Source organism: Girardinichthys multiradiatus, chromosome 15 (genome assembly GCF_021462225.1).
Source record: "Girardinichthys multiradiatus isolate DD_20200921_A chromosome 15, DD_fGirMul_XY1, whole genome shotgun sequence".
Classification (NCBI taxonomy): Eukaryota; Metazoa; Chordata; class Actinopteri; order Cyprinodontiformes; family Goodeidae; genus Girardinichthys; species Girardinichthys multiradiatus.
In genome coordinates, this window is record NC_061808.1 from 1,340,144 (window position 1) to 1,352,375 (window position 12,232).

Here is a 12,232-nt window from a genome sequence, read left to right on the forward strand (position 1 = left end):
CCACCATCAGGATGGTACAGTCCACCTGTACCACCACAGCAGAAACCACATCTATCAACCCCCCTCAGATGCCTGGGAATGCCCAAGAGGAGACCCTGCAGGGCAGCGATTCCCCAGTCAGGATCAGTCCAGGATCACTTGAAATCACCTCATTATAATTAGAACTGATGGTAATAATGTCCTCTTCAGCTCCGGTTTTGTTGGAGGGATTTAGGATATTTGTCTGGACTGCACTGTAGTTTATTTTTAAGGAATTTGATTGGTTCTCTGACCCTCATGTGATTGAAAGTTTCAGGGATGTTTTTATTTAGTGCTGTTAAAATGAAGCAGATCCTGACAGTTGTTTCAACATAATGATCGTTTTCTGCTGCTTCAATAGAAGTTTTATCAGAACACGGAGACCAAAACTGAAGCTGTTTGATGCTTAAACAGAACACTACCTTAGAGCTTCAGAACATGGTTTGGTGCTGAACACGGACCTGGCCGAGAGGAACCCTGAGCAGATGAACATGCATGTAAAATCCAGATTTATCTGTAGAAATAATCAGTTTTCCTGCAGCCTGAGTCAGTGTGAGTCAGCTGTTTTTATTCTACTCCTTCTGTAACTTTAGTCCGAGAAAAGGTCAGCTGGTCTGACTGCAGATCCTTAAAATAACCTGGAACAGGCCCCTCCCCCAGCGCCGGCACCCTCACGGGGTCAAGTTTGGATAAACAAGACAGAGCAAGAGAACAACTCTGGAATAAACTGTGGATTTCTCTGGAGAGGTGAGCAGCTGCTTCTTCTTTGGATAATCCTCCACTCAGATCCATCTGGTTTGTTCTGAAATGCAGCTCTGAGTGTCCTGGTCATGGTATTTATTCCCCTCCTCCATGATTTTACGAGTATAAACTTTAGTTTTTAATTGTTTCTGCTCAGTTTTACGTCCAGGTCCAGTGAGGAGGAAGTTATTGTTTTTTTATTTTAGACTGCACGAGATCTTGGAGGAAATCACTGAATCTTCATGATGAGCCTGATGAACAGGCCTGAAGAATAAAGTCTCATCTGTTCTTGTTTGTTTCAGACAGTTGGACCTATTATGGCGTCAGCCGGCATCTCTCGCTCTAGTTCTGCAGGTTCTTCTGTGGCCTTTGAGGATTATTCTCTCTACAGTAATCTGAGTGATGACGAACTGCTGCAACTCGCCATTGAGCGCAGTCTGACGGAAACACACCGCATCGCCTCCACAGACGACAGCGCCACTGCTCCAACCACCACCGCCACCACACAGACTTCACGTTTCCAGGACAACGAGCCGAACCAGCCAAACACCAACAGATACCAACGTCCAAAATCCAGCAGCCAAAATCTACCTGCGCCCCAGACGAGTGTTCAGTACAGTTCTCCAAACCCTCCCATTGAGAAGCCTCCTGACCTGTAAGTAGCTTTGATTTCCTTTTCTTCTGCAGGCTGGAACAAACTGTGGGCTTTAGAGATCCAACTGTCTGCAAATTCATCTAAAGTACTGAGTAACTAACTCTGAACATCACAGTATTATGTCTACATATGAACCTCTGAACATAGATCTTAATACATCTAAGGATGATGTGCAACACAAATATTTGTTAGAATGAGAAGAACATGAAGGACCTCCAGGATGTAGGTAGGCACCCAGATTCTGAGTAATTGGTTTTAACACTGCTCTGCATTCATACATCCACACAAGGCGCCCTAAAAACGACTCACAGCTCACAACAACCTGAGGAACCAGGTGACCTCCAGCCACTGCTGTGGAAACCTTGGATGTAATGCTGTTGATGTTTGGAATGCATTAAAATGTGCAATGTGAGAATATGAGATTACAGCTGAGACCTCGGTAATAAAATCCAGAAACATCAGAATCAAGTTAAAGGTCAGAGTTAAACGAGCTCGTGAAGACACAGAAAAACTCATCTGATGCAGCTTCAGATGGAGACTTTTTTTTTTGGTTCATTTGTTTTCTCCCTGAGGACACACTGAAATAAGGAAAGCTTTTCCAGCACTTCATTAAAAGATGCTGCTCAGCAGGAGCTGCATGGATCAAAGAAGGTGTTCCATGGAAGCTCAGATTCTGATCCTCCAGTCAGAAATGTACAAACCTCAGAAGAACCTCAATCTAGTGAGTCTTCAGTCAGACTATCTGCAGGCCTGAAATCTTTTAAACATCTAGCAGTTTCTGGACACTCTTAATCCTTGCAGGGTTCTGAGGGTGGGGCGTATCAGCTGAGTATCACCCAGATGGACAAAAGGCAGGTTCTGCTGGTCTAGATTCTAACCCACCGCAGGGTTTAGAACACAGGACAGAAACATGACTGAGAGCAATCCATGCATGCCATTGACACAACCCCAGGACCTTCTCTCTGCAAGGCAGCTGCACTAACCACCAACAACCATGCAGGCATGTCCGTAAATGATCACTAAAGAAATGTACCACAGTTCCCAGTAATATTTTAAAACTCTGCTTTGTATGAATGCCTGGCACATTAATTGTAAATGAATGGTTTTATTTAGATTTTATTTGATGCATAGAAACATCTCAGGTTGGCGTAATGGACATCTGAATTATAAATTAATGTCTCTGTGCTCTGACTGTCTGCTGTGATATGTCTCTGTGGTCTGATTGGTTGATTTTCGGATGTTGATAGAAAGACGTTTAATGGAACAGTGAGTCGGTTCATGACGGGTTCTGGGAAGAGGATGGTGGCATACTACAAAACAGACGGCAGTTTGGTCCACATTGCTCCAGAACCTGAAGAGTGAGTTCCCCTCTGCATGTGAAACCACCTGACTGAGCTGAGCTACCAAATGAAAAAGGTGTACAGGTGAGAAACCTGTGCCTGTTATCAGGTGTGGAGATGAGACAGGTAGGAAGTCTCAGCTGAAGATGTAGATGCTTGGTTTCTTGGTTCTTGAAGATCTACCGTGTATCATCTGTTTCTTCAGTACTAACCTCAGTAGCAGTTTCAGTTTTATTAGCTTTGCTTCACATCTTGAGGTCATGTCTGCAGGGCTGACCTTCCTGAACTCTGACTCCTTAGAACTTTAGGACCTTTGAACTCCTGTCGGTTTTAGCGGAAATGGCTTTTTAAAAGAGACTGGACTCCAAGAACCAAATACAAGTCCTGCTGTCTTCTAGAAAGGCTCAGGAAGATGATTAAATCAGAGACAGGTAACTAGCTGATCCGGAGGGTGCTAACGTTTTTTTGTCCCTACAGGGAGGAGGAACCTCTGTTCCGGGCGATCCGTGAAGGTAACCCTAGCAAAGTGAAAGCCTTGGCGATGTGTCCGGGAACCAACTTGATGCTGCCAAGTAAACCGGGCTGGCTGGCGGTTCATCAAGCTGCTTGGTTTGGACAGGACTCCTGTCTGCGGATGCTGCTTTCAGGTAGCTTCACACCTGGACACACCCACAGAGGGACACCATGATGTCATAAAGAGTGATGGCTTCTGCTGTGCTTAGCTCAACCAGGAATGGTCAACAAGAGGACATCTTGTGGCGAGACGCCACTGCTGGTCGCCGTTAGCAGAGTGCAGCAGGGATGCGTTCAAGTGCTGCTAGAAAATGGAGCTGACCCTGAAATCCCGAACTATGAAAAAGAGACACCGCTGTACAGAGGTAAGCAACAGACAGCTGTATAGGTTTAAATCAATGTTTGAAGAACGATGATCATCATTAGATAACCACCAATGTTGGTGGTGTCCAGATAAACTGCAGTTTGGTCCCTTGCTATGAAGACAAGGTTACTGTTTACAGTATGTTGGACGGTACTTGAGCCCTCAGCCAGTTCTGCATGAGAAACCATCATGTTCCTGTGATCAATACACCCATGTGGACTCAGGAGTACCTTGAAAGAACTTTGGAAGACCATCATTATTAACACAGTTGACCTCTGCATCAAGAAATGTGACCTCAAACTGTATTCCATAATCAAGAAATCTTATATGAACTCTGCACAGAAGCACAGCTGGGATTGGAGGACACTACAGGGGTTGGACAATGAAACTGAAACACCTGGCTTTAGACCACAATAATTTATTAGTATGGTGTATGGCCTCCTTTTGCAGCCAATACAGCATCAATTCATCTTGGGAATGACATATACAAGTCCTGCACAGTGGTCAGAGGGATTTTAAGCCATTCTTCTTGCAGGATAGTGACTCGCTCCTCCAAAACACCCCAAAGTGGCTCAATAATATTTAGATCTGGTGACTGTGCAGGCCATGGGAGATGTTCAACTTCACTTTCATGTTCATCAAACCAATCTTTCACCAGTCTTGCTGTGTGTATTGGTGCATTGTCATCCTGATACACGGCACCACCTTCAGGATACAATGTTTGAATCATTGGATGCACATGGTCCTCAAGAATGGTTCGGTAGTCCTTGGCAGTGACGCGCCCATCTAGCACAAGTATTGGGCCAAGGGAATGCCATGATATGGCAGCCCAAACCATCACTGATCCACCCCCATGCTTCACTCTGGGCATGCAACATCTGGGTGGTACGCTTCTTTGGGGCTTCTCCACACCGTAACTCTCCTGGATGTGGGGAAAACAGTAAAGGTGGACTTATCAGAGAACAATACATGTTTCACATTGTCCACAGCCCAAGATTTGCGCTCCTTGCGCCATTGAAACCAACGTTTGGCATTGGCATGAGTGACCAAAGGTTTGGCTATAGCAGCCCGGCCGTGTATATTGACCCTGTGGAGCTCCCGACGGACAGTTCTGGTGGAAACAGGAGAGTTGAGGTGCACATTTAATTCTGTCGTGATTTGGGCAGCCGTGGTTTTATGTTTTTTGGATACAATCCGGGTTAGCACCTGAACATCCCTTTCAGACAGCTTCCTCTTGCGTCCACAGTTAATCCTGTTGGATGTGGTTCGTCCTTCTTGGTGGTATGCTGACATTACCCTGGATACCGTGGCTCTTGATACATCACAAAGACTTGCTGTCTTGGTCACAGATGCGCCAGCAAGACGTGCACCAAAAAGTTGTTCTCTTTTGAACTCTGGTATGTCATCCATAATGTTGTGTGCATTTCAATATTTTGAGTAAAACTGTGCTCTTACCCTGCTAATTGAACCTTCACACTCTGCTCTTACTGGTGCAATGTGCAATCAATGAAGACTGGCTACCAGGCTGGTCCAATTTAGCCATGAAACCTCCCACACTAAAATGACAGGTGTTTCAGTTTCATTGTCCAACCCCTGTACCTCATCTCAAATGGACAAAATGACTGAGAAAAAGTCTTCTGTGGCCAGATGAGTCCACGTTTCAACAAGACATCTGAAGTCTGTGCTTATTTCAGCAAGATGGAATCAGACCTCATTGTCTCTCTCATACTTTCTTAGCTTCTTCGACAGAGTGTTGACATGCCTGGCTTGCCCTGTATTCCAGTTCTGTCTTCTGTTAAACATTTAGATCCATTTGAATTGACCATGCACTGTATTAGTAAGGAAAACCAGTGATACTGTACATATTGTCATCTGCATTAAATTAAATAATTAAACAATTCATTATTTTTGACAGGTTGGCACAGATTTTTAATTTGGATGAAGAAAAAAATAGGTCCCGTGAACAAGCCCTGTGGCACTCCTTTAGAGATCTAAAAACAGGAAGTGTTTTGTAGAGGAATTGACAAGGATACTTCCTCCAACAATCAGCTGTTCTCTTCATAAATTATTCAATCTAATGCTATTAACAGAAAGTTTCATCCATCCATCCATCCATCTATCCATTTTTATTTAATAAAGTATGTTTTGTTTTCTGCAGCCTGTGAAAGGAGCAATGGTGCGATTGTTGCGGCACTGCTGAACCACAAAGTGGGCGTAAACACCCGGTGCATTCAAGGCTGGACCGCTCTACAGGAAACCGTGGTTCGAGGCAATCTGGAAATCTGTGAGATGCTGCTGAAGGCCGGAGCCAAACTCAACCTCCGCAACATGTACGGCATCACCCCGCTTTTCACCGCCGCTCAGAATGGGCAGCTGGCCACGCTGCGTTTTCTCATCAAACATGGTATCTGAAAAGATTCTGTGTGAACATCTAACGCACGTCTTTACAGATCCTGCTGCTGGAAGCTGAGGCTAAGGACCCTGCAGGTCCAAACCATGCTAGGCCTTGATTCAGCTCAGAGTCTGAACCACCAGAAACAGATATGCTAATCCAAAAATTGGATAACAACAATAGAGAACTACACTTCTGCTACTGCTAACTAAAGGTTCACCGAGGTGCTCTTCAATGATGGACCTGGTCCTACAAAATAGACCTGATTGTGGCCAATGTTCATGATTATTAAAATGTTCTGGGTCCCATCTCAGATCCAAACAGTAAATGTCTGATTCGCCGGAATACATTGACTCCTGGAATGTCACCTGTTCCTGCAGGTGCAGACGTCAACACTCAGGCTGATGATGGAGCCACAGCACTTTATGAAGCTGCTAAAATGGGACATGAAGACGTCGTGCAGCTGCTTCTGTCTCAGAAAGGTGATCCCAACAAGCCTGGAAAAACGGGAATGTTGCCGCTTCATATAGCTGCGCAGAGAGGAAGTGATGCGTAAGTAAGCCTTTAACAAGATTTAAACTTGCAAACTCTTACAGATCCTGAGCAGAGACAAAGCTGCAGATTTTACAAGAACAACAAAAATGCAAACCTCTCATGACACTGAATTAATCAGACATAGCTTCTGATCTAATCCAGTTTTATGCAAAAAAAGGGAATTTAGATGGTCAGGTTGACATCAAACAGAAGGTTGTGGTTATTTCTGAACTCAGCACAGAACCTGTACATTTTACATCAGAGAAATACTTGATTGCTTTTTACCAACATATGGAGAAGGCTAAACCTTCCTTGTTGTTACTTCGTCACCTTGTATGGTTCCAGAAAAACACAGAAAATTCCCACTAACATCTTTAAAATGACTTGTTCTTAGCTGTACAAATCATCTGAGGCAGAAACTAATCAGCCGTATTCCTTAACAACCACCAAAACAATGGGCTCCATGGACTGTGCGATCCAAATGGGAAAATCACAGGCATGCACACACACATCCATGCAAATCATCCAAAAGGTTGAATGTCATACAAACACAAGACTGATGGATCCCTGGTTGCCTACATATGCACTGGCACATGTGGTACACCTATAGTGCCAAGACAGAACATGTTTAAAACATAGTCTCACTATAGGTTGATGTGTTTGCATGTGGAACAGTTTGCTGAGTGTTTGAGCAGCAGTCCCTCCCAGCTGCATCAGAATAGGTGATCTTCAAATGGATCACACATTCATGAAGCTGCTGCTTCCTGATCCCTTTGTATTGCCAGTTGAGAGTTTTTCATTTTTTTGGTCCATTTCTAGTCTATAATGTAGATTCTATAAAACAAAGTGAGAAATGTTCTGTTTAAAATGATGTTTTCCAGTGGCATGCTGTAGGCTGCTAGTTGGTAAGTTAATAATAAACTTAAAAAGTCTAGCATGGAGTTTGGATCATAGATAGACCAGGATAGACTATCTGCCTTGACCACAGTGTGCCAGAAAGACCTAACCCTAACCTGTAGATTAGGGTTTCTGGGGCCAGATGTACATTTGTCTTTTTTCCCATGAACCTGGAGTCAGAAAACCTAAGAGACATGATTGTTTTGGTCATATAAACCAGTTAACCAAGACAAAATAAAGATCTGTTTAAAACTGACCTCCAGATTAAATAAACCAATAAAGACCATCAGGTAAAACTGCTGCTTTCAGCATTTCAGAACAAACGAATGCCCAGAAACATCTTCCCCGTTTCATTTACCATCCAATCAGACTGGTCCCAGCTCTTCTTTTTTTTCCAGCATCGTCTCGATGTTGATCCCAGTCACCAGTAGACCCCGAGTCCGGCGGACTGGGATCAGCCCACTGCACCTGGCGGCAGAGCGTAACCGTGACGATGCTTTGGAGATGCTGATTGATGCGGGCTTTGACGTCAATGCTCAGCTGTCAGAGGAAAGAATGAGGCTGTACGAGGACCGCCGCAGCACCGCACTCTACTTCTCCGTCATCAACAACAACATCGAGGCCGTTCGCATGCTGCTGACCGCCGGCGCCGACCCAAACCTGGACATGTTCAAACCGCTGATGGTAGCTTCAAGGATGGGCTGCATTCAGATAGTCAAGCTGTTGGTGGAGCACGATGCCGACATCAATGCAGCCATCCCCACCCATCCCACCACCTTCCCGGCAGTCTACATGTTCTCCATGAAGTACCTTCCCCTCTTTAAGTACCTGCTTGACCACGGAGGCCACGCTCTGCCCTGCTTCGACTGCGTGTACGGGAACCGGCCTCATCCACCTCTAAAAACCGGTCAATCAAACTGGAATGATGACTCGGATCGAATTCTGACAGAGGCACCGCTGAGGAGGGGCGTTCAGGTGAGCTCACAAGGTGTTCTGGTGTTTCATGCATGGTCCTTATCTAAATGAAGGATTCCCTCAGAGGAGATGGCAGCCCAGGAGATCCAGAGAATCAGATTACAGCAGCGCAAACACATCACTTTAGAAAAGAGTTCAGGAAAGTGGAACAGATTGATTGATTGATTGATTGATTGATTGACAGTTCTGTGAGATGATCTCTGTTGCAACCATCTCTCGGTGGGTGGGGCCGATCGTTGATGTCCTGTTGGACTACGTTGGTCATGTGACTCTCTGCTCCAGACTGATGGAACACCTGGACAGTTACTCTGGGTGGAGCAACATCAAGGAGAAAGCAGGTAATCAATGAATATTTCCTGATTTGTTGATCTGATGAAGCCAAGAACTTGTTTGCCAAGTTGATGGTTTGTTACTGGTTTATGTTACTAGTGTTTCTGTTTTTTGTCATATTACTGATTTTGAGTTAGTTTTTGGTTTAGCTTTGATCAGGTGTTCTTAACCCTGGTCCTCACGGCCCATTATCCTTCATGTTTTTGATGTGTCTCTGCTTCAGCACACCTGATTCAAACAGTTGCATGACCTCCTCAGCTGCCACCAAGTGTTGCATTGAAGTCAGATGTGCAGTCAGGTGTGCAGCAGCTGAGAGCTGCAGGACAGCAGGCCCTGAGGATGAGCGTTGAGGACCACTGCCTGGAATGTTGCTGTAATTGTTGCTGGTTTTCTGTTTTTTTTCCACATCTCTGTTTCTAGTTTCCATTTTAAAGCATTTGAGATCATTTTAGATTAGTAGCATCATTTGTGCACTTTTTAATATGTCTTTTCCCCTCCAGTCCATTTTTTAATCAGAGTACACGGTTCTTCTGAGCCACATCTGGAACGATCCATTTCATTCAGATTTTTAGAGATAAATTCTCTATAAGCAGCAGGTCAAACAATTGCTGCCTTTCTCCTTAAATAAGGACCACCTGTTTGACTCCTGTTTGTTCACAGGCCTAGCTGACTGAACTCCACACTGCTGTTATTTTCAGTTTCTGGTTCTAAAACCCAGAACCACAGCATGCTTGCCATGGGTTTCTTTTCTTCCACTTTACCTAAATTATCCATTAAATAATATAATTCCTGTCAGAAACAGTGATTGATCTGGTTAGTGATCTCAGACGGCTGTTATTTTGCACATAACTGGAGGTCAGTGTTGCTGGCTTATCAGGCCTGTTTCCAGTCTCACCAGTCCCCATATGTTTCAGCTCCACCACGGCCACTGATGCAGCTCTGCAGGCTGCAGATTCTGCAGCTTGTTGGACGTAGAAAGCTGAAGAAGCTGCCACTTCCTGGAGGTCTGATCCGTTTCCTGAAACACCAGGAGTTGTCTGTGGATGATGAAAGCTGACTAGCTGGACCAGAAGACTGTTGATACTGTAACTGCTGAAATCTAAAAGCTGAGGTGCAGATATGTTATTATTTAGCTTTCATAAACATTTTTCTGTTATGGGCTGGGATTGATGACTTATTCCTGCTTCCATCTGCTCAAATGATTTCTGTTTCCAGAGGATGTTTCAGCACCTGGAGCTTCGGGCACAGAAAAACTATCTGGGAAACTTCCAGGATGAACTAAATCAGAAACGGATAATATGAATCAAAGCAAACACAAACTACACCACCACCGATGAAAGAAGAGGAGGATGAAGAATAAAGGTGTGACTGCAGGTCTCCATCAGACTCTCACATGGACTCTGATTGGTTGGAACATTTTTACCAATGATCTCACTGCTGTGTTTCAACGGGACATTAATTAGCTGGTTGTTGTCATAGAAACTGAACAGATGATGTTATGTTTTGATGTGTCATTAAACCGTTTTTACTGCACTAGCCTGAAACTTTAATGAGCAGCAGGCGCTGATCATTGATCATTAATCTGTGAAGGTCAATAACCTTCCATTACCACTGCCCTGAATCTGCTGCTGCATCAGACAAGAAACTGATGAAACCTGCAATAAAACATGACGGTGGCTGAGCTGAGGTCACCTCAATCTCTACACAGTGAGAATAAGATCAATAATTGGTTCCTCACCTGTTCAACCACAAGCTGGAATGATGTGTGATGGAACTTTAGATCGGGCTCTGAGGCTGTTGATGTTCAATAAAAAGTTCACAAAATGTTTTATTTGGGAAATGATCCAAACTGTGGGAGCTCCAGAACTACATCACAACCAGAAACCTACATTCAGCGTCCACTAATAAGCCCCTAATCCCCCCAAAACACAAAACTGTAAATTTCTTCCAACAATAAACAAACCCAAAACACCCTCCAAACATGATCCAAAACTACACCCACCCTCAACACCGGCCACAATAAGTTCTGATCTACCCTTATTAAGAAGCCCTGAGCCTAGAACCCCACCCAGAACCCTTCAGCCATAGACCCCTCAACCCAAAATATCCTGCTGGCAGAGACTGCTTTCATGTTTGGATCATGTTCTGCTAGCGGTTTGTATTTTGTCCTTTTTTACATGAGAATCCTCCACAGATCGAAATTCATGGTTTTGGCTTCACAACCAACGTCTTTGCACATTCATGTTTGCAGTCATGTACACGGACACAAGTTGAGTTGAAAAGGAGCCAGAAGTACCAAAGTGAAGCTGCTACTAGTGAACATTTTAAATGTGGACTAATCTATCAGTAATTATTGTGATTCGTTTTTTAATCAGTCTGCTTTCTGTGGACACACTGTGTGTTCTCAGTCCTGGTACATCTTTTCAGGCTTGGTGTGCACACCTCTACATGTTCAAAACAGTTTTCCCAGCAGACTAAAATAATTAGAAATATTTATTTTGTTTCTCTTCGATCATGTGTGTCTTCTGGTAGCCCAATTCTAATCAGAACATTCTGGTTCCCCAACACATTTTTTCCTGAGGTCAGTGGACTGCCATAAGGAGGATAAACTCAACCACAGGTCCCTTGCCTCTAACTAACTCTAATTGCAAGAAGAATCTAGTGTTGGCTACTGGTTGACACACCAGTCACACACCCGGGCGTCGCCTGGACCGACTACAAGAAGGCATATGACCCGATGTCCCACACCGATCCTGGAGGGCTTGAAACTGAACACCATCAACAGGACATGAGACCCTTCATAAAGATGTTGTGATCATGAATCTGAGAATATTATTTAGTCAGTAAGTCATTTTCTACCACTTATTCCATAGTGGGTCGCGGGGGAGCTGGTGTCTATCTCCAGCAGTCTATGGGCGAGAGGCAGGATACACCCTGGACAGGTCGCCAGTCCATCACAGGGCAACACAGACACAACCACACACTCATTCATACACCTAAGGTCAATTTAGAGTTACCAATTAACCTAACAGGCATGTCTTTGGACTGTGGGAGGAAGCCAGAGTACCCGGTGAGAACCCACGCATGCACGGGGAGAACATGCAAACTCCATGCAGAAAGAACCCCGGCGGGAATCGAACCCAGGACCTTCAGTGCTACCAACTGCGCCACCGTGCAGCCCATTTAGCTCCAATTTGATCAAATAATATTTGGGTCTGTTAAGGGTTGTCCTGTGAATACCAGCCCAGTAAGGTGATGGTATTAGAACAGAATAGAAAGGTGTGAGACGAGCTCTGACATTATTAAACAGCATAAACTCTGCACATATATGGAATAAATTCACACAATTTATTAAAATACAAGAATTTATTAACAAAAATAAGTCATCTCAAAGTCAAACATATTTCAATCAACAAACTCTTTACTTTGCTAAAACAATCCAACTAAACTACAAAGCAGAATGAAAGAATAAT

General features: G+C 44.2%; 1 protein-coding gene and 1 long non-coding RNA gene across 6 annotated transcripts; one reads left to right on the plus strand and one right to left on the minus strand.

Annotated features, from left to right (window-relative positions):
• The first annotated feature begins 622 nt into the window (after window positions 1-622).
• asb2a.1 (ankyrin repeat and SOCS box containing 2a, tandem duplicate 1) lies at window positions 623-10,292 on the plus strand. Of its 5 annotated transcripts, none has more exons than XM_047387135.1 (11): window positions 623-765; window positions 1,062-1,414; window positions 2,662-2,772; window positions 3,232-3,401; window positions 3,477-3,632; window positions 5,790-6,035; window positions 6,404-6,575; window positions 7,853-8,429; window positions 8,614-8,767; window positions 9,674-9,870; window positions 9,975-10,292. In XM_047387135.1, exons 2-10 carry the CDS (start codon window positions 1,077-1,079, stop codon window positions 9,814-9,816), a joined length of 2,067 nt encoding a protein of 688 aa, XP_047243091.1. In that variant the 5' UTR covers window positions 623-765; window positions 1,062-1,076; the 3' UTR covers window positions 9,817-9,870; window positions 9,975-10,292. The 5 variants fall into 5 exon arrangements, with proteins under 5 accessions (XP_047243091.1, XP_047243093.1, XP_047243090.1 ...); XM_047387137.1 differs by lacking the exon at window positions 9,975-10,292 and adding an exon at window positions 8,983-9,132 and having other exon boundaries at window positions 731-851; window positions 9,674-9,812; XM_047387134.1 differs by having other exon boundaries at window positions 734-851.
• On the minus strand, window positions 7,061-7,946 carry LOC124881540. Its single transcript, XR_007041681.1, has 2 exons — window positions 7,813-7,946; window positions 7,061-7,391 (listed from the first exon to the last, which is right to left on the minus strand). It is a non-coding gene; the product is annotated as an uncharacterized LOC124881540 (long non-coding RNA).
• Window positions 10,293-12,232: the final 1,940 nt, after the last annotated feature.

Bases quoted from the DNA above. Each gene is read 5' to 3' on its own strand.
- asb2a.1 (XM_047387134.1), top strand. The intron at 1,415-2,661 runs GTAAGTAGCTTT...GGATGTTGATAG, and splicing joins ATTGAGAAGCCTCCTGACCT to AAAGACGTTTAATGGAACAG. The intron at 6,576-7,852 runs GTAAGTAAGCCT...TTTTTTTTCCAG, and splicing joins GCGCAGAGAGGAAGTGATGC to CATCGTCTCGATGTTGATCC.